The 21,755-nt window shown below is 55.0% G+C and overlaps 1 protein-coding gene across 1 annotated transcript in view; it reads right to left on the minus strand.

Annotated features, from left to right (window-relative positions):
• The window catches only part of LOC133277464 (hydrocephalus-inducing protein-like), a 43,938-nt gene that overhangs the window by 10,880 nt on the left and 11,303 nt on the right, over window positions 1-21,755 (minus strand). The window contains exons 10-22 of the mRNA XM_061469304.1: window positions 20,835-20,970; window positions 20,210-20,374; window positions 17,486-17,638; window positions 14,473-14,711; window positions 12,700-12,940; window positions 11,474-11,617; window positions 9,688-9,831; window positions 8,592-8,905; window positions 6,520-6,559; window positions 2,993-3,202; window positions 1,969-2,106; window positions 958-1,135; window positions 354-484 (exon numbers count right to left, since the gene is read on the minus strand). Coding sequence (XP_061325288.1) covers window positions 354-484; window positions 958-1,135; window positions 1,969-2,106; window positions 2,993-3,202; window positions 6,520-6,559; window positions 8,592-8,905; window positions 9,688-9,831; window positions 11,474-11,617; window positions 12,700-12,940; window positions 14,473-14,711; window positions 17,486-17,638; window positions 20,210-20,374; window positions 20,835-20,970 — 2,233 coding nt within the window. The remainder of the gene's footprint in view (window positions 1-353; window positions 485-957; window positions 1,136-1,968; window positions 2,107-2,992; window positions 3,203-6,519; window positions 6,560-8,591; window positions 8,906-9,687; window positions 9,832-11,473; window positions 11,618-12,699; window positions 12,941-14,472; window positions 14,712-17,485; window positions 17,639-20,209; window positions 20,375-20,834; window positions 20,971-21,755) is intronic.

Here is a 21,755-nt window from a genome sequence, read left to right on the forward strand (position 1 = left end):
CACAGCACAGCCTCAGGGGGCATTCAGGCTGCCGCTTTACGCTCAGTAAACCTGGCAGGGCTTGGCCGGTGAGCAACAAACCCCCCTGCACCGACCTGTGTGTCCTTCAGAGCCCCATAAACCCAACTGCTTGAGCACAGCCTTTAGCATCTCCCTGGGGTAGTCAGGAGCTGGGGACAACTCCCAGAGGCGGGCAGCCCACGGGGCACGCTGAGCTGACACAGTCCGTTGCCAGGGCTGTGCAGGGAGGCCCCCAGTGCCAGCAGGGCCCTGGGCAGGTGCCGTGGGGCGCAGGGGCTCCAGTGACACGCAGCAGGGTGGCACGTGCGGGACAGGGCAGCAGCTCTACTCACCACGGTGCCCGAGTCGTCCATGCGGGGCTCGCCTGCCACAGCCTCCCCCAGAGCAATGGCCTCCTCTCTCTGTCTGCCTTTGTCCACCTTTTCTTTGGCCTTTTGGAGGATCTTCTCATATTTGGCATTGCCTGAAAGCGCAGAACACCACCAATAGCAGTGGGGCAGCACAAATCCCACGCAAGACGAGAAGCCCCGTTCCCCCGACACCCGGACACAAACTGCTCCAGCAATGCAGGGAAAGGAGATCCTGCTGCTTCTCACCCCCACCCGTCTTTCTCGCCACACAGGTGCATCTCAGCCACCAAACGGGATGCAAACCCAACCCTGTCAAAATCCCTGCCGGCCTCTCTTACAGCTTTCCCAAGCTTTTCTGCCCAGCCATCATCTTCCCAGACCTCTGGCAAGCTGTGCAGGATGGTTCCTGCGGCAAAGCCCACATGGGCTTGTCTGCCAGAGACTAAGGAAGCAACCAGAGGGCTGAGTTTGCCTGACAGCCCTGAAACCTCCAGGCCTGCTGGAAGTGCCTGTGAGCTGCCCTATGGGCATATGGCACGAGGGAAAGCCAGGGCACCTTCCTGGCGAGCACACAGGCAGTGCTCACCTTTGATGTTCCTGGGCAGGTCCAAGTGGATCCTGGGAAAGGTCCCTTCTCCTTTCAGCGTGATTTTCTCTGGCTCCAGGTGACCCACTTGGATCTGGAAAGCCCTGCAGAAGACTCCAGGCACTCCTGGCAGGTAATAGACTTTGAGCACTTGCTGCTTGCCAGGTTCAGCGTAACCCTGCAGGGCACAGAAGAGGGAGGGAGGGAGTGTACCAAAGAGGATTCAGTGGGGGGATGGCTCACATGACAGACACGCTGAGAAGGCAAGACAGGTTCTCATACATAAGGAAACTGATATCAGACATCACTACCTCCAGCTTTCTTGGATCCAAACGCCCCAGTCTCCTACACCAAGATGCAGTATGTCTTTCAGAGGCCTCGCAAGGCTGCCCTCTGCTCAGCATGAGCACAGCTCTTCTGCTGACAGGGTTTACCCTCTGCTAGCCAGAGCCAGGCACAACAAACCAAAGCTTTGCACCAGCTGCTCTGGAAGAGCAGCGAAGGGCCTGTGCTTCCAGCAGGGCCAGCAGCTCCTGGCAGCAGCTTGCAGGACAGGACATCAGCGTCTCATCCCTCAGACGCACAGGCGCTGAGGAAGGTGGAAGCCACTTGGCCCTTTGGCTTCCTCTTCCCGTTGTAAAAGGGCACCAAGGCAGGAACACTGCTCCAGCTCTGAGACACCCAGGCAGGACGACAAGCTGGAATGGAGTGATGCTCCAGTGATGGCACAACCCAGGAGCTCAGCACTCAGCTCCAAAGAGCTCCCGGAGCACTCGTGCCTCCCACTGGTGGTTGCTGTAGGACAGCAGAGCCAGCGGCGGCCAAGGCCACTCAGCGGCTCCATTAGGATTGGGCTCGATGGACCTCCTCTGCATCTGCAGCAATCGCTCACAGCCCTGTCTCTCCTGGCTGGTTTTGGACGGGGCTTGTGTCTTCATTCCCCCTGTTTTCCCCCAGAACTCTCTCCTGGGCAGCCTGACACAGGCCGGCTGAAGCCCTTGTGCTACTCACCGTGCTAGGCACGACCAGGGGCACGCCAGGCAGAGGGCTGGCTGCAGTGCCTGTGCCGGGGCTCAGCACCACAAAGGCAAATCCCAGCTTCCCGCTGTTCTGCAGGGTCACCGCTGCTTCCGTGACTTTGTTAAACACCTGAGGAGAGGACAGAAGAGCAGGAAGTTACAGGCACACGTCTGCTGCTGAGAATGTCATTCCTCTTCCATTGCGTTGAAAGCAAAGGAGCACAGCCCAGAAGCAGGCAGCGCACAGGAGAGATGGGCACTGGGCTCTCTGCGTTAACCTGGGCAACCCGCGGCCACAGGGTACCTCTGAGCCCTGCACGGGAACAGCTATTTGTGGCAGAGGTGCGATAACAACCGTGGAAAGATCAGAAACAAACCAAGTAGGGGACACAAGCCCTCTGCACTTGAAGGTGTCACCCAACAGCGAGCTGAAACACAGGAGGAGGCATTGAAGCACTTCAGGAGAAAAGGCACCTGCACGCAAGTATTTGCGGGCACAACACAAGCCGAAAGGGAGGGAGACAGGGCAACGCGCACAGGGCCAACAGCTGGAAACAGCTGTGGGGGTCGTAACTGGAAAGACGTACAGTGGGGGCTATTCTGGGACATTCTCTGCAGCTACAGCGACTGGAAGCCCAAGTCAGCTGCCTCCTGGCTTCATGAATCAGGAGCATTAAAAGAGAGAGCACCTCCTTGGACCTCTGGCTTTAGGAGCAGATCAGCGGATGGATGTCTGAGGGACACGTCCCTCTGGAGATCACCACTGGGATCCTGCCTGCCCCAGGAGGCAGCGTTACTTACCTCCAAGAGGAGGGATTCCCAGCTTTGGGCTGGGCTGGGCTGGGCTGGAGATGGCCATTAAACACCAGCTTGGAGGTATCACCCAAATGTTGGACTTCCAAGCCACAGAGCCAGCAAAGCAGCTGGGAAGGGGGGAGAGCCCTCGCCCCGGGTGGGCAGCAACCCACCGGTCATGGGTGGAGACAAGGAGCTCTGACAAGAGCAGCGTGCGGTACCTGCAGCCCGCAGTCGATCTCGGTGGTGTCCAGGAGGTAGCTGATGCGCGAGGCCTCCCCACGCAGAGCCACCTCGTAGCTCGGGCCTCCCTCCACCCTGCACAGCGCCGTGACCTGGGTGACGGTGTTGGCGTGGCCGAAGAAGGAGAAGGTGACACGCTGGCTCTGGCCCGGCTGCAGCTCACCGTGCAGCGGCAGGATATCGAAAACCTGCAGGCAGGGAGGAGAGATCCACACGTGGAGCACGGCAATTGATGCAGAAGAGCAGCCTCGGCTTGGCCCAAAGGACAGACGGGGCTGCAGGGGCCTCTTCCTCAAACACCGGCAACATCAGCCTCATCTCACCCTGCAGCCATTCCACTTACCAACGGGGTAAGAGACCATGGGGAAAACCTTCTCCCACACTCCTAATTAATGCAGGAGTGCTACGCTACATTCATTTCTGGTGTCTCCTGGCAGCAAGAAATGCTCTCTGCTGCAGAATTTGCCTTCAAAAACACCTTTTCCTGCCCTCACAAGAACACGAGACTGGGAGCTGAGAGCCCGGGGGCAGGATCCAGCCCAGCTCCTCGCACTCCTGGTGCTTTTCCCTGGCTCTGATTCACATCCTGCTCTCTCCAGATGCTGCAGCAAATGCTGCTGCAGGAATTTCCTACCCACCACCTGATCAGGACCAAGATGGAGAATGGACTCCATAGGTGCCGCACAAGGAGTGCTCTTGACCAGCCCTACAGCACCTCCCATGTGGCCTCTCCAGTGACCAGCCATGCGCTTGTGTTGTGGTTTAAACCCAGTCAGGTAACTCGTTCACTCACTCCCCCACTTCTTTCCCTCCCCCTGCCCCCGGAGGGACGGAGAGGAGAGGCAAAAAGAATGCAACTCCCACGGGTTGAGATAAGAACAGTTTAGGAACTAAGGTATAACACAAATCACTACTGCTACCACCAATGATAATAATGATAAAGGAAAATAACAAGGGAAGAGAATACAACACCTCACCACCAGCCAACCGATAACTTGCCACCCCCCCAGCCCGACCAAGCTGCGACCGATACCTCCTCCAACCCTGCAGTCTCCCAGCCCTTCCGGCTAACTCCCACTTACATCCTGGGCATGATGTGCTGTGGTATGGAATACCTCTTTGGTCAGTTTGGGTCAGGTGTCCTGTCTCTGCCTCCCCCCGGCCTCCCCTCCTCCCTGGCAGAGCACGAGGCTCACAAAGTCCTTGGCCAAACCAAAACATCGCTATCAGCTCTGTTCCCAGGCCGAAAGCCAAAACACCGCACTGCACCAGCTACCAAGAAGGAGAAAAATGACTGCTACTGCTGAACCCAGGACATTATCCACCCCTTATCCCATACCATCCACGTCATGCTCAGATCCCACATTTTCAATATACCATCACTCTTATCTAAGTGCATGGACCAGTAGCTATAAAGCTGCTGCGTCCATCTGGTCCATGATGCCAGGCTCCATCTCTTTTAACAGTCTTTCAGAGCAGGAGAGACTGTGTGCAGTGTTCACACTTGTGAATAACCTGGGCAATAGTGTCCATTGCTAAGTCCACCCCTCGATCATGAGTCCATCTCTATGTTGCATCTCTGCCCTGATGGCCTGAAGTGCCATGGGCCCACCAGGCTCAAAATAATTCACTGTCCCCTTCAGCAGTTTCTGCAGCTTGTTGCTGGGGACTCCATACGGCTGCCTTCCATCTCCGATGCTTCCAAAGCACTGGAGGGGCCCAGTGGACTAGATACTTGCCCATACTGTCCCACACACCCTGCCACTCATGACTGTCCAGCCTTGGGGAAAATCTCTTGGTCCCCCTGCATCGTCGTCTAACCCCAGACAAGACCCAAACCTCACTCTGCTTAACTTTTGAGATCAGACAAAATGGTGGTGGGTAGAAGACAGTCTGTGTGTGTGCCAACATACTAATCCCCATCACAATCAGCAGGCAGGTCCCAAGGATACCCAAAGGCCATTCAAAACCTTCAGAACTCTCAAACGATGCTGCTGCACTTGTCACTGGGGCTGGTGCAGCTGCTGGGCTTGCCGGCTCTCCCACCGCCAGCTTCTCTTTTCCTGAGTCCAGCTCTTCCTCCTCTGCCTTGCTGGGAAATGCTGCGTGGTCTCCTGCACCCTCCTGGGGCTCTGCGGGCGGCTGCCGGGGAATGCTCTCGGCCGTCGCAGGGCTGGGCTCCTCCGCGGGCCTGGGCTCGGCCGCGGGGCTGGGCTCCGCCGCGGGCCTGGGCTCGGCCGCGGGCGCCTCCGCGGGGCTGGGCTCCTCCGCGGGGCTCGGCTCCGCCGCCGCCGCCTTTTCCCGCTGCTCAGCAGCCGCCTCCTTCCGCTCCTCGACCGCCCCAACCTCCTCCACCCGCAGCCGTCCCCTCGCGGCCTCCGGCCCCGCTCCCGCCGCCGTTTGGTCCCAGGAGCCGCTCTCCCGGGCCGCTTCAGCAGCCGCCGGCTCCCGGGGCCGCTCCCCCTCGGCTCCCCGCGGCCTCACGAAGATGGAGGCGAGGGCGAGGGCCAGGCCGGTGAAGAGCAGCGGGACGGGCAGGTACAAGTCCACGGCCACGTCCGTCCCGCCCTGCTGCTGGAGCCCGCCCGTATTACAAGTCATTGCCATAAAGCACAGTGAGACAAGAACCTTAGCCCAAGCAACACACTTGATAAACACTAACACAGCAAATACCGGCTCTAAGTAATGTACTGCATTCTGAAGCTGTGAGATCAACAAGAACAACTCTGAGAGCCAATAAATCAGCATTGTGACAGATGACTATTAATCCGATCAGATCTGTCGTTATCTCAACCCCTCGTGCCCCACGTTGGGCGCCAAAAACAATTGTCGTGGTTTAAACCCAGTCAGGTAACTCGTTCACTCACTCCCCCCCTTCTCTCCCTCCCCCTGCCCCCGGAGGGACGGAGAGGAGAGGCAAAAAGAATGCAACTCCCACGGGTTGAGATAAGAACAGTTTAGGAACTAAGGTATAACACAAATCACTACTGCTACCACCAATGATAATAATGATAAAGGAAAATAACAAGGGAAGAGAATACAACACCTCACCACCAGCCAACCGATAACTTGCCACCCCCCCAGCCCGACCAAGCTGCGACCGATACCTCTTCCAACCCTGCAGTCTCCCAGCCCTTCCGGCTAACTCCCACTTACATCCTGGGCATGACGTGCTGTGGTATGGAATACCTCTTTGGTCAGTTTGGGTCAGGTGTCCTGTCTCTGCCTTCCCCCGGCCTCCCCTCCTCCCTGGCAGAGCACGAGGCTCACAAAGTCCTTGGCCAAACCAAAACATCGCTATCAGCTCTGTTCCCAGGCCAAAAGCCAAAACACCGCACTGCACCAGCTACCAAGAAGGAGAAAAATGACTGCTACTGCTGAACCCAGGACAGCTTGTTAGGACATGAGGCCACTCTGGGAGCAGCACCCAGGACCGCAGTGACAGTGGCAGTACGTAACTGCTTGCTACACAGGAAACGTGGAAGTGAGACACACTGCCACTTACCTCCTCCACACCCAAGGCGAGGGGCTCTGTCTCCAGGAACCTGCAAAAAGAACAGAACTTTGCTCAGGGACCTTGCAGTGGAGGGAGGGAGGGAGGGAGGGAAGTCTGCACAGCAGCTCCTCGGCAGGATGGGGCCCCTGGGTGGGCATCAGTGGTGTGAGCTCAGTAATGAGCTCCAAAACCGGGATGGAGCAGGTCGACGCTTCGCGTTGACACTGCTAGAGCAGTGGTGCAGGCAGCTGGCCACTGCTTGACTCCACATCTGCTCTCTCCTGCTGCGTGATTCTGAAGATCCATTCTGGCACGGGAGGAAACAGCTTGGTGCAAAGGCTTAGCTCAGCTTTGAGCTCTCAGAGGTCCAAGGGGTGAGGGTTAGGGTGTCTCTAACCACGTGGGTCTAGAACAAGAGTAACCATGAGAGATTCATGGCTCAGAAGTCAGAGAAGGGGCACAGGTTGGTGTACGCTGCCTATGTCCAACCACACAGCAACCGTCGGATTGTCTTGCTCAGGTGATCACTCTGCCCCAGGTAGCAGCAATGACCAAAGAGTAGGGAGGAAAGAAGGGGTTGGACAATTAGAAGGATAAAAATGTAAGCACACAAAGTCTTGTTGAGGCAGAGAAACAGCATTTTTCTCTCCGGACCAAAATAAATGTGCGTGACTGATCCTGGGAGTCTCTGATGACCAGCTCCAGCAAGGTTCGAGGTAGGGAAAGTCCCAATCTTTGATCTCACCTTCATGAGACCTGATGTTTGATTCCCTCCATGTCAGACTGAGTTAGAGCTGATAATTTAGAATACCAACAGTGCTTAGTGTGGACCAGAAATAACATCTGACACGCTGCCCGTCTGCAGGCTCCTAATGAGCACCTTGGAGACCATCTTCGTTTCCAGCTCTGGCACAGAGCATCCCACGGTGTCTGCTGAGCGCCCCAGAGGGGTCACAACACTGCTTAAGGACCATGCAGAGCAGCAGAGGAGCTCTCGTCACGTCCACAGCACTAAGGAGCAGCCAAGGGGCTGTGCAAACCCTCTGGAGAGGTGGACACCCCTCGGCAGGGGCAGGACAGAGGCCGTGTCCTGCCGAGGTGCTCAGCACCCTCTGCTGCCAACAACGCAACCACTCAGCACCCACCACTGATCTAAGTTACGGGAGAGGGCAGGGGGCTCCCAGCAGAGCTGACAGCCCTGCTCACCTCCCTCCAGCTGCTTTTTCAGACTTGCCTCTGCATTTTAGGGTCTGCTCTTGAAGGTGTCGTGCATCAAGCAGGGCCCCACTAAAGACTTGGTGTTACTTGGGAAGACTCAGCTGAGAATGGGCCACCCCAGTGCCCTGCTCATCTCCCCCAAGCCCTCCTAGTAGCCACAGCTCATCGCCAGTTCCCACGAGGTCACCTCCTGCGAGTCAGATCCCAATTCCCTTCACACAACTGCTTCTTGATCAGCTCTCTTGTTTGGAATAGCAGCACTGCAGTGCGCCACGGTGAACTTTGCTGGCTTTCCTAGGGCATTACAGAAAACCGTTTGCTACTGTCCTTCAAACTGCCTACACCAGACTTTTGTACCATGCAGAGAAGCCACAGCAGGAGGACCACTAGGAATGTGCTTCTAGATGGGCTTCAGCACCACTACAAGATTGCTCTTGGGCTTGGAAACCACAGACCACCACTGGATGGTCCTCCTCCCCAGGGATGTCCATACAAGGGCTCCCTCCAGCATCTACAGCTGGACCTAAAGCCACAGCAGAACCTGCCATTCCTCTCTAAAACTCTAAATAGCTCTTCTGTGAATGTGACGTGCAGTTCAACAGATGAACACTCGCTTCGAGGGGCTGTTTGCCTCAGGCCCAGAAGCTCTGAGAAAGCAGCTTTCTACATCAGCCTTCCCAGCATCAAACTGGCGCAGATCACCTATTCCCTGAGCACCTTGGCTGAGCACAGCTGAGAGGTGGGATTTCCTCAAGGCAAGGTTGAAAACAATTTGGCAGATCAGACAAACGGCCTCGGCCTTTGCAAACCACAAACAGGACATCAGGAAGAAGAGCTTCCAGGAGAGGGAAAGGTGCACATACCTCACTGGGTTCACCTGGCTGTCCTTCAGGAATGACCAGTGGTACTGGACAACCAGCGGGCTGCAGTTGCTCATCTCCATGTAACGCACATCCTTGGTGTCATTCAAGATGCAGCCAAAGTCCAGGGCCGTGGTCTGGAGCTGGAGATTCGGGAAGTAGACTTCTCCCCGAACAGTGACCTGCTCTTCATGAGGATGCTCCAGGAACCTGATCTTCAGAGCCTTCTCTGCTGCCCGGATAAGCAAGTCTTCCTCGTAAGCAGGGTTAAATGCGATGCAGAGTTGAAGTTCCTCCCCTCTCCTCAGCTTCGTGGGCTGCAAGGAGATGAAGAGAAAATGTTCCACGTGTGACCCCAACATGAGCTTCTCGCTTCATCCTCCGTTTTCTTCACAGCGTCTGACCAAGCACCACACTTCTGTCTGAAGCTAGCTGAGGCTCACGCTTCTGTGCTCTGCACCAATACAAGAGGAAATCCACACTGGTCTCCTCAATTCTGGATCCCCAGAAGCCACGTGCTAAACACAACCAAAGCAGCACTCTGGCATCCAGGCCTCCGCCCTGACTCTGGAGGAACTCCTTCATCCTGCAGCACAAGCACAGTGGCTTTGCAGCCTCACCCATGCAGGCGCTGATCACTGGCAGGCACAGAAACGGTGGCTGGACCTATGACAACACGTGCCTCACAGAGCCCATGCCCAGCACCTTCCGCAAACACCAGGGCAGGAGCCAGACAGCAGCTGGAGAAGCCTACCTCAGCCTTCCCAAAAGCAGGGCTGCCCTCAAAGACAGCAAGCTGCTCCCCACGTTATCTGAGGATGGCTGCTAGAGAGCTGGCATGCTTTCCAGGAGGCACCTTTCCTACAGCTTGCCCAGACCTGCTCCCTCCTCCTCCTCTCTTCAAGCCAGGAGGTCTCCTCCCGATTCAGATGGCATTCTGTTTCCTTCAGCAGCTCATTTTACATCTGATTTAGCTCGGCCCAGTTTACTGCAGACTCTACAGAACACACTTCCCTGCTGGAAGACCTCCCAACAGAGACACACCACCACGTTCATCCCTCTTCAAAGCTCAGCAGCAAGAAGGTCCAGGGCTGCTCACCTGAGCATCTGCAGGGAGAGGCTGCTGGTCCGCACCGCAGATGGAGAAGGGCTGCTCTAAGGCAAGGACCACAGTGAGGGGCAGGCAGCAGATGTTCTTTAAAGAGAGAGGCTTGTACTGAAGAGTCAGGACATCACTGGGGTGCTACAGAAACAGGAAACAAGAAAAAAGGACCTTGAAGCGGCCATGGACTTCCTCCCCAACCCCAAAAGCGCATCCATCTCTATTTACTCTTTTGATTGGTTTCTACCCCTCTGGAAAGTTTGTCCTCCAACTGTATCAGACGCTTTCATGTTTAGAACCCACAGCATCCCCCAGGGGACAGGCAAACAGGCTCGCCTACAGATGAAGGAGCAGGCCCCCAGAGGAGGCAGCTGCTTCAGCAAGATCCAAACCAGAAAGTGAACCCAGTCTGGCTCCACTTGCGTGTCCTCTCCTGGGCAGAGAGGACACACAGGCACAAGGCCATTTCCACTCACATACAGTACTTTCTTACCACCTTATCAGCTCTGCCAGGCCCGTAAAGCAGTGACGCTGCTCACAGGAGACAAGGCCTGCAGCGGAGAGCCTGCAGCAGCCCGAGGTCAGCTTTGAACAATTACGGGCACACGCAGACAGCTCCAAACCTCAACAGTCTGGCCGCAACCTGCTGCCCCTGCTCCAGTGACAAGATGTTGCAGTCTCAAAGCTAAGCCCAGCCGAAGCCTTTTCCTCCTGTCCGTGCATTGCTCCGGGCTTCCGGCAGGGTTTAGCTAACCTAGACAGTGGTTGGGAAACTAATTCTGGATGTATTGACATCCAACTCCTGCAGTGTCGTAGCACTCAATACATGGGAGCATGTGGCATCAAGCAGACCCCAGGCAGACAGCAGGGGGAGCTGAAAAGCTTCTGATTAGATGTGAACTGCCTGCTCGCAGGATCTGGGCTTCTCCGGAAGCCTGGGAACCGGAGGAGGGACCTGAAACCACAGAAACTAAATCAAGAGCTATCTGCTCTTTTTCAGACACCTGGCACGAGGGGGAAAGATGATGCAGGAGTCGGGATCCAGACACTAAAGGGCACACACTTTGCACTGGTGCTCTCGTCACTGCAGCTGAAGGGCACCCGTGGGTCCTTTGAAGAAGGTGAGGCTTGGGAAAGGCAAAGAGGCAGCATCCACAGCGACAGCAGGGAAGGCAAAGAGGCACAAGAGACGCCAGTTTTTCCTCATCAGCTTGAGGAGTTGACAGGAATGGCAGGTTTTCTCAGCTTCCCTACACGATCGCTGCTCAGACATCACCACGCCTTGGAAGATCCTCAAAACCCTGAGTACAGACACTGGTGTCTCTCGAGAAGGGGCCATGCTCCCCCTCGGCAGAGCAGCTGCAATCTCAGTTTTACCTGGGTGAAGTTAGAGAACAGCCTCATCTCTAGCAGCATCCTCACTCCTTTCACCACCAGCTCAGGGAGAGTGAGCAGGGATCTGCTCTCCACCTGCAGCCCCAGCACACGAGGTGGCTCTTCCAAAGCCCACGCTGCTCTCACGGCTCCCACACCTCGGCCCGTGCCCTTGGCTCAGCAGCTCAATTCCCTCTCCACATCAAGAAGGGCAGAATAGAGCCGTGGAGACTGTCCCCAGCCCCAGAGGGGTGAAAGAACGAGCTCGCCATTCATGACAAAAGCTTGGCCTGGCTTAAATCAACAGCCAAAGCTCTGTGGACTTGGAGAAGCTGTTGAGCTTCCTCCTTTGGACACAGGCACACCCCAGCCACACCAGTCAGTGCCAGCATGCAATCCAGAGACTCACCTTCTCCACCCGGAAAGGGATTTCTCTGCTGGATATTTGCAGGGCGGGAGCAATGAACTCGCACGTGACGTCCACCTGCATGATCAGATTCTTCACTCCCTCCTTGCCCACGATGGCGTGACACAGCAGCTTCTCCTTCACCACCTGCATGCGAGTCACACGGCACCCAGGGGGTGTTACCAGGGTGTCCAGAAAACATACTGCAGCTGTGAGCCACCCACCCACAGACCCCATTACTGCAGGAAGTTACAGCCACTGGTCTCCTCAGGAGCTCTCTCTTCTTTAGATGCTGCATCCTCTTCCTTCTGCACTCACATGTCCCTGATGTTACAACCCAACCGCCACAAAAGGCCCTCGGGAGTCTTGTGCTGCCTACAGCTGTCACAAGAATCCCTGCCACAAATGATTATTGGTTTGATTTGTCCCACTGACAAGCAAAATGCTTACTGAGAGCTCTAGGAACTCATTCAAAAAACCAAACCAGACGGTATGAAGGGAAACAGGTGATAGAAGGATCAATGCCAGCAAATCCTCCCTTGGAAGTTTAGTGGAAAGGATCCGTGGGAAAACCCCAAACAGCCAGCCTGCCTTCCTAGGATGTACTGTGTCCTCCGAGAGCTGGCTTTAAACCAAACCTCCCCAGGAAACAGACGTCTTCCACTTGGCATGAAAACCCTTTCCTTAAGCTGGATGCCCTTACATCCAAGACTTTTCCTCATTCCTCATGGTTTCACTTCCCCACATTCCTCCCTTTATTCCTCTCCCTTCCCTCTGACACACCACCACAACCCAACTCCTCCTCAGAGCCTACACACTTCAGAATCACCTGTGCTGCACGTGCAACGCAGGGTCTTGGGCTTCTAACCAACCTCAAGAGTGTGAAGTTCTCAAGACCCAGGGAAGGTGGAAAACCCAGTCCCAGGGTCTTGGCTTGGACTGCAGGAGCCAGGTAGCCACGGCTGAGCTCACAGATGCCCATTTGGCTTTCCAGGTAGGACACCCTCACCAGTGGCCTGACCACTTCATTCCCTTTCCGGTACCTTCTTCCCCCTTCAGCAAAGCCTTACGGGCTCAGGACTGCACAGGGACAGTCCCGTCGGAGTCAACCAGCTGAGAAATCAAGTCTTCCTCAAGCTACCACTGAGGCAATCCTTTAAAACACCTCTCAAACTCTAGGAGCAAATGTCAAGGGGCTGCAGAAATGCCCTGATGCGGACGGAACTCACCTGGGGGGTGCTGCAGGAGCCTTCCAGCACCATCTCCGCTGTCTGGCCAGGCATCAGCTCCGTCCTCAGCGGCTGAAGCTTAAACACGGGGCCGCAGGAGGAAACCTTGCCCTTGGTGTTCCTGACGGGAGGGAGATGCTTGCGCTGCTCAAGTGTGGTGCCACCTTCTGTGGTCCAATAGAGCAGATGGGTGCGTTGTCCTTTGTTTGTCATCTTGAAGCGGTAACAGCAGGGATCCAGGCTAGAGGAGAAGCAGAAACACAAAATGGCAGGGGAGCTGCTATTTGCCAGGGGTCACCCAGCGTCAGCACCCTGAGGGCACGACCTGATTGCACACTCGGCAACAAAACCACCTCCAAGAAGGCTGACCGAGCGTAAAGCTTCACCAAAAGGCAGACCTTGGCTGCCCCTAGGTTTGTCACCATCCACCAGCTGCTCTGCTTGCAGCCAGCAAGGAAGAGCTTCGTACACAGCCTGCCCCAGATGCAAGTGGGGGCAGGAACAGCCTCGCTGCCGTTCCACCTTCCCCTTGGCACCTGTTGTTCATGCCTCTGAGGCGTCTCTTAGGGAGCATCCAACCCTCATTGCCCCCAGCGTACCACCCTCTGGGGGCAGCCGACAGCAATGGCAACAGCTCCAAACTCAGCCCGCAGGCAAAGGCATGAAGGGCGGCAGAAGACGTGAATCACATGGACGCTGTCCCCTCCCTTGTGCAGCCACCCTGTGCAACCACACTGAGCGCAGCAAACTCCGGACAAGCACCAACCTCCCTGCAATGGCCCTGCTTACGTGGACGGCTCGTGGCTGCCTATTTTACCTCTCCAAATCTGTCCCAAGTGCTTAAGGTAGGATTAACCTGCTCTTTCTGCCCCAAGAATTCAGGTATCGGAGCACCACGGACCCCCTCTGCAGCCAGAGAAAGGAAGAGGCACCCCAAGAAGACAGTTCTTCTTGCCTGAGGAGGTCTCCAACACAAGGCAAACAGCACTTTTTTCCTCCCGTCTTTAAGAACATGCCTGCTTTCAGACACACACGTTGGGACCAGTGAATCCTCTCCTGCCAGCTCAGCGATTTCAAGTCAGACTCTTTGTTCATCCCACTCCACCTCAGCAGACTTCCACACTTCCTTCCCCTTCCAGGGCTGGTCCTGCACCCACCCTCGCTTGCCCGTGCCTCGCAAAGCAGGCAGGAGAAACCAGGAAAGAGCCACCACGCCTAATAAAGAGCAACCGGGCACGGAGTGCGGTAGAGGAGCCAACTGGGGAGTGACACAGGGCAAAGAAATTCTGCTGCTCCTCCAGGGCTCCCCGGCAGAGGTAGAAATAAACCAGCACCATTCATTCAGTCGAGGAGCTGCTAACAAGCTACTGCCCAGGCTTGCTGCTGCTCTGAGATGATACTCCAGAGCGAATGGGAAAGCAAGCAATATCACTGCAAAGAGAAACCTGGTTACACTTGCAAGGCAGCATTTCCCAGCTGGAGGCTTCCAGGACCTGCTCTTTTCCTCCAAATCTTTCTTCCATAAAGTGAGGAAATAAATGGATTAGGACTAAAGATATAATTTAGCAGCAACAATTTAGCAACTGGTCTGCAGCTGGGTGGCTTTTCAGAGTACCTAACGACTTTCAGATGGCCATCAAATGTTTCTAAAGGAACCCCTGTGGCTTCAGGGAAGCAGAGCCAGGACCTTGAGCACTGAAGAAGCTTGAGGGACTGCAGCAGAACTCCTCCTTGCTGAGCCCATGGGGAAGTGGGAGCCGAGAGATTCCCTACCTGAAGCAGGGGCCCAGCTTGAGCTCCGGGCCAAAGGGTTTGTCAACGACAATCGTGGTGCCAACGCCAACAGCCTGGACGGGGATGACGCAGGCATGACTGTTCTCAATGAACAGCACCACCTCGTCCTTGAATTGCTCCGTGTCATCCAAATTCGCAGTGACAACCACAGACACCTCGGCCTTGGCAGGGATCACTCCTTGACTGGGTCCAATACTCCACCACGCGTTTTCGCCAGCCTGCAAGACAACCAAACACTCATTTAGGATGCAAACCACGGACCTGGCTGCCACCAGCCAAGGGCTGCCCAGACAACACGGTCACACCAAGCCAGTGGCTGGGAAGATTCCACTGACATTCACGTACGACTTCTCGGGTTCATGCTGACACAGGGCAGCTCGCTTGGAAAGGAGCCCTGAGAGCACTGCTCCAAAGGTGAATCTGCGAGTCTGCTCCCTCACAAAGCTCATTTATCAAAGCTTGGCAACAAGCCCGCCAGAAAATTGTACCCCAGAAACTATTCCTGAGGAGTGAGGATGGGCGTCTCGACGGAGCCAGACCTTCAACTCCCTGGGGTGACCCGGCACAGCCCTGCTGTCCCAGCCAGGCCAACAGCCCGTGTCAGGGGAGGAGGATTTGCAGCCTGCCCTCATTCTTTCAGTCAGCATCTGCTCTGGCTCCAAGGGGCAGCACAGCGCAGTGCTGAACAGGAGACCTGCCAGGGCCACAAGGCTCTGCCGAGACACTTTCTCTTGGCTTTCTAGGTCAGCTTGCCTGCCCCCAATCCAGCCTGTGTCCCACAGACAAGAAATCTCTTGGAACCACGCTACAAAATCCCCCCACTTTCCAGACAAATACCCAACCTCTGATAACATCTCTGCTACTTGCTTATCCTTGAGTGTGCCGGAAAACGATGCCACAGCTGCATGCATTCGATGCACAAAGGCAGTGGCTATTTCTGACCCTGTAGGAGTTTCTTATACTATTGGACATCAGAGTTCCTGAGGAACCAGTAAGGGTTGGGATCCATCACTTCAGAACTTCACCACAACAGTCAGAATCTTATCCCAGCACAGACGTCCATCGTGAACAAAAGCTTCCACAGTCTGCTTACAATGGACACCAGTGCGCAGCTGATGGATAGAGGGAGGGAGGGAAGGAGAGAGGGAGGAAGGGATGGAGAGCTGCCCTAAGGGACGACTGAGGAGACACCAGTCAGTTCTCTTGAAGCTACTTACAGCTGATTCACTGAAGTGATCTGGTCACTCTGGCCTTGCACAAGTGACAGAGGAAGCAGAACACCGCATTACAAATGCAGCTGCGCTTGATCAAGCCGTGGCTCTAGCAAGAGCCATAGCTCTAACAACAGCATTCCCACTTTGTCAGGCTGACCCACTGGCCTCGTAGGGCTGCTCATGAAGGGGAAATAAACCCCGTCCTGCACCGGCTGGGTGCAGAGCCTTGTCCTGGGTGGTTCAGCATTCCTGGTGGCGGGGGACCCTCTGTTCTTCATTTCAAAGCTGCTCCTTATCCACACAAACAGCCAGCGCCAGGAAACAGCCCAAAAGCACCCCGAGCCCTGCACGAGGAGGAGATCAGAGCCTGAGGCTGGCTACCTGCTCCCACCACCAACCGGCCTCCTCCTGGCTCCTCAGCATCAGCATCTCCTCAGCACAAGCGTGGGGACCACTGCGGTTTAGCCTCTGCCCCGAGCACCAGCAAGGGGATGTTTCACAGAATCAAGGGGCAGAGCTTGTCTCCGTTTGTGTTCCCTGTCCACAGCTCACCCCTCCAGGATCGCATCTGCCCTCCCTGCCAGGCTGGGGAGGTCAGGGACACCACTCTGACCATCGCGGTTCTCCAGGACACGGCTACGGCTTGGCCAGCTGTTGCCACGCACAACGTTTCATAACCAAACTGCCCCTGCTTTTCCTCTGGGAAAAGCTCTCAGCTTGCTTCTAGAAGCACAGCCGTCTTGAAGACTTCTAAGCCTCTGTAATTCAGCTGCCAACAGGCACAGCACAACAGGACATGTTTGCTTTCCCCTGACGAGCAGAGTAACAAGTGCTTTGGTTACCAGCAAGTCAGAAAGGGCACTCAAGGAGGCAGCTGCTGAGGGCACTGGGGTGCTTGCTCTTTGCAGAGATGGAAAGCAGATTTTTATGGTGCGGACAAAGAAACCTGCCTGGGAATCTCCCACTTTGAGGGTCTCTTGAACCCCCAAACAGCTGCAAAAGCAGCAGGAGGGAAATTCAGCCCCCTCCTCCTTGCCCAGGGGGCTGAGCCTCTGCTCTCACACACTGCTGCCTGCTCCATGCGCGGACACAACCAAGTCCCCAGCGACAGGCCTGGGTGAAGCAGCTCCACAGCTTCAACAACCCAGCCTGCACCAGAACAAACCTCCTCTGAAGCCCCTCACAGACTCCCCTCCGCTGGGAAGCACTCCCCAGCCCCAGCACACTAGCCCTTCCCGCCCGCATCAGCCCATCAGAGGATCCCACAACCTTCTTCTGCTCCGCAGCCTGTTCCACCACGCGGCTTCCAGGAATTAAACAGCCTTCTTCTGCAGCCACACGCTCTACAACGCTACAGAGCCCACAGGCTCTGCAGGTACACAGACCTTACGAGTCTACTTCTGGCCAACAACCCAGCTGGTTTCACCCCCAGGGAGGTGTGAAACCCACTTCACCGTAAGCACCTTGAGGACAGACCTCTCAGTTCCAAAAACAAAGACTCCCACAGCTAAACGCCTTCCACAGAATAAAGGGAGAACTTGCAGAAATGAGCTCCTTTCTGCTCAAACATCTCTGCAAACTCTGCTTTACTGACGGGTGCCCCAGCTACAACTGCCCCCAGAGCCAGGCTTCTCTTGCTCCACTGGGATGGAACATCTTGCTTTCTCTCTCAAGACACGTCTCAGGGATGTGGAAATGTTGCACAGAAATAAAGAGTTCAGTCACAGGCTGCTATGGGCCAGTCACTTGCACTGGAAAACAGCCCCAGCGACACTTACCATCTTTGCCGAGAAGGATGCAGGGATGACAGACTGATTGCAGAGGTGGAGGCTTCGGGAAGCATCTTGTAGAACTTGGATGCAGCCAAAATTTATCTCACTTGGGTGCACGTGGACAACTGGTCCTTCGCCAGTGCTCAGTAAATGGATTTTCTGCTCCAGGAGGCAGGCAGGAAAAAGAACAAAACAACAGGGAAAGTCTACAATGACTGGACAGCTCTAAGGGTGCTCGTAGGCTGGGGGAATTCTGACTCTTTGAAGCTCTCAGGGTTGGGAGGCTGAAACAGGAAGGCTGGAGCAAAGGTGGCACCTGGAGTGATCCCTGCGGATCGGAAAGCCACAAGATCCCATCATGAGGGGATACAGAACCCCCATCTCCCATGCATGCTTTTCACACCTCCTCCACGCTGTCAGCTCTCCTTCCTCTACCCTGTGCCTACGCCTGCTCCTTCTACTGCTCCATCACGCCATAAACCACCCTCCCTGACTGCTGCGGCTGCACGGCCACACTGCACAGCAACTTCTTCAACCTTCCGAAAGCTTCTCCTGTCAAAACCAGCACAGCCTGGAAGCAAAGCTCCTCTGCACAGTAGAGATCATGCAAGCTAGCTGCCTCTCATTTCTGCTTGTGTGCATTCCTGGGATTAGTTCTTTCTTGCATTGAGACATTCATTATTAATTGCATCATTCCAGCAGTATTTTTTCTGGTGACAGCCTGAGACCCAAAAGTTTCTTCCTGCAGAAGGGGCACAAACTAGTGGAGGAGGAATGGGGATCCTTTTGATAAGCCCCCTTCTCACGTCACTAAAACCAATGAGAATTCATTCAGTCTGGCTGGATCTCCCCAGCTCCAAACACCCCAAGCCTTAACCAGGCTTGTAGAGCCTCAAGAAAGCAAGGCTCTAGGGAGACCTTAAAGCAGCTTCCAGTGCCTAAAGGGGCCAACAAGAAACCTGGAGAGGGGCTTTGGATAAGGGCCTGTGGGGACAGAACAAGGAAGAATGGCTCTAAATTGACGGGGGGGGGTGGGGTTGTGTGTGATCAAGATGGGATCCCGGGAAGAAGTTCTTCCCTGTGAGGGGTGGTGAGGCTCCGGCACAGATTGCCCAGAGGAGCTATGGCTGGCACAGGCTGCCCCATCCCTGGTACTGTTCAAAGCCAGTCTGGATGTGGCTTGGAGCTACCAGGTTTAGTGGAAGGTGTCCCTGCCTGTGGCAGGGAGTTTGAACTGGAGGAGCTTTGAGGTCCCTTCCAACACAAACCACTCTGAGACGCTGCAATATCTTGCGTTCTGGAATAAAAACCAGCCACTCCCCTGAGCTCAGGTTTGCATCAGATGATGCACAGGATGTGTAACAGGACAGCGGTGGTTCTGCTGGCCCTGAAAGCTCTGCAGCAGTCAGCTACCAGGGAACTCCTGAAGCTGCACTCAAGCCATAAGGCAGAGCCAGAGAAAATGACACCCAGAAACTCCCATTTGCGCAGGCAACAGCCAGCCAGGTTTTGACCGGCATTTGCTGGCTGCGAGCAGCAGCCCAGCACGAGCGCAGCGCCTTGAGGATGGACTGACCGGGCACAGGGTCACTCAGTCCCATGTGTCGTGTCTTTAGGGACAGCCACGATCCTCCGACTGAAATGCTCACCCTTTGGGCAAAAGATTGACACGTTCACCTCCACGTCCAAAAGATTAAGTTAGGGCAAACTTTGAAACTAAAAACTGTTAGCCCAAGGGCAAAAGCTGTGCAAGAAACCAGTACTTAAAAAGCAGCTCACAGTTAAACAACTGGTTATTCTAGTGGGGAGAAACCTTCCTCTTCAAGGGAAATATTCCTTCTATATAAAGAGAAGTTGCTCCTAAGAGCAGCTGTGGTCAAACTTCAGACCTCCAGCACTGCCTGGCCTTCCTCTTCACTCTTTACACACATATCCACAACAGGGTGGAGTGGAGATACTTGGTGGCACCCAGGGGATTTAGGAGCAGCATTTCTGTTCACTTTCAGAAAAGTCTGAATGCCTGCAAGTACTTTCAAAATGTCAGCCTTATTTGTCGTTGCAGAAAGCATCAGGTTCCCAGCAACCCTCTGACATCCTCTTTCATGCCCCAAGGTTTGACAAGACTTTTTAATACAGCTGCTTCAAAAGTTAGTACCATTTTAAAGTTTCATTAACTAGATTCATTCTCAGTTTCAGCCAGATGAAGCCAGGAGACTACAGACACCACCCCCTTGTCTACATTTTGTTGTCATTGCTGCTGTTGCGAACTACATCTTTTAGCAGGCTTCAGCCCACGAAGGCTTTGCCTCATCCGCTTCCAAGCTTGGTGGACAAAGAAAGACTGTGCTCCAGATGCAAGCCCTGTGGAGACTCTGGTGTCCTTGGTGGGGCTTTTGGCAAGGACATCTGATGGATGGCTGTTGCTCACACATGACGGACCTGACTTTCAGCAAAGCTCGGGGTTTCAGGTTAAGCTCGTTATCCTGTCTCACATCCCCGTAATTAAATGCTGTGTCAGACACTTCCACACAGACACACGCAAGTGTCAGACACACCACCTAAGGGGATACCAGCCTCCCTCTCCTCCAGGCATTAGTGTTGCTTATGCCACGAATCCCTTCTTTCCTTGTAGACAACAGCCGTAGATCATTTTCTCTGGAAGATCCCCTACACGCTTTACACGCCACCAAGATGAGAGGCACAAAGCTGCAGGTCTGCCCCAGCACTCACCAGTGGGGATTCTTTACTCCCAAACACCGCAACATGAGCAACGGTGTCCTGCTCTCCTGTCACCTGGACTTCCAGTGTGAACGGGATCTCCACCGAGCTGTGAGGCTGGATAATCCCACGGGGCTCAGGGCTGGAGTACCACACAGCAGCAGCATCCTTGTTCTCCTGTAAGGGACAGAATCAAGCACGACTTCAGAGCGACCTTTGAGGAAACTTTCAACTCTTCAACATCTACCACAACGGCAACTCGCACACGGGCCTAAAAATCCCTAGGAGGAAGCAGAAAGGCACAACTCAAGATGCAAGACATGTATGGGTTCAGCATCCTGAGGGGGTTCAAAGCTGCTGCCTCCACAACCCCCCGTCCCGTGCCGACAGCCTCCTTGCAGCAGCTTTTCACAACCCTGCAAGCTCTCCTGCATTGAAAGCATCCTGAAGACTAGAATATAATCTGCTTCCTGGAGAGTTTAAGCTGCTTCCTCAAGCTGATATTCAGGTAGCTTCCTGTTCCCAGCAAACCTTTAGGCTTGAATACAAACCAGCAACATCTTAACCAAGCCTGTTGTTTCCCTAACAACAAACCCCTAGGTGACATTGGAGCCAAGAGGCGGATGCGATGGCAAACCTGAGGAAGAGCCCAGTAGCAGCCTGGCAGGTTGCTGTCGTTCACAAGGGTCAGCATCTGCTGATAAGGGACTTTGAGAGAGCATCGTCCAAATGTCACAGCTGGGTGGAGCACTCGCAGCAGGGGAATGCCACATCTAGGCAGAGAGATGAGCAAAAGGGAATTAGGTTCTGAGACAGTGTTGCTTGCTTGTTTACTTCTCAATGAGCACCAAATGGAGCAGATACATTTGTCACCGTCAAGTAGACATCTGATACCCCTACAGTGACAAACAGCCTTTAATTTCTTTTCACCCAACAACCTCTTGCAAAAGAGGGGCAGACCCCGAGTCTCAGCATCACAAAAGCTGCTCAGTGCCCAGGCAGAGCACGTTGCCCTGTCCCAGGTCAGCTTTGCCCCTCCTTTGCCCCAGGAGGCTTGCAAGGACCCTCTCAGTGGCCCCAGCAAGGTGTGAGCTCTGAGGGAGCTTTCCCACTGAGGAGCAGCGCCCTGTGCCGTCAGCCGTAACCCTCTCCCACGCCCTGTGGCTGCCTTGGTCCTTTCCCCACGGGTCCACACACCAGCTGCTCCCATTTGCACTTGTTCTACTCAACTGCAGCCCAGGCACTGACTGCGCAACTCTGCCTGGGAGAGGGAACAGCACCGCTGAGCTGCATCCCTCTTGCCATTGAACTGACGCCCACCGCAGCACAACAGGCCTGAATCTGCCTGAAGCAAGAACAACTTTTAGCTTAACTCTGAGAACATCAATGCTCAACAGAGCCAGAGGGAAGCACAAAAACCTGAGCTCACCTTCCACACCAAGGACTACTTTGTCTTTCAGAAGATCTCACCTTTACTTTTCCCTCACCACTCCTGCCCTAAGCCCCTCACCCATCGGCACGCCCCCTCCTTAACTGAGACAGACAACACCTTGCAGCA

The sequence above is a fragment of the Pezoporus flaviventris genome, unplaced genomic scaffold (genome assembly GCF_033815535.1).
Source record: "Pezoporus flaviventris isolate CSIRO_AGI_PZ_B2104156 unplaced genomic scaffold, CSIRO_AGI_Pfla_v1 ptg000056l, whole genome shotgun sequence".
Lineage (NCBI taxonomy): Eukaryota > Metazoa > Chordata > Aves > Psittaciformes > Psittacidae > Pezoporus > Pezoporus flaviventris.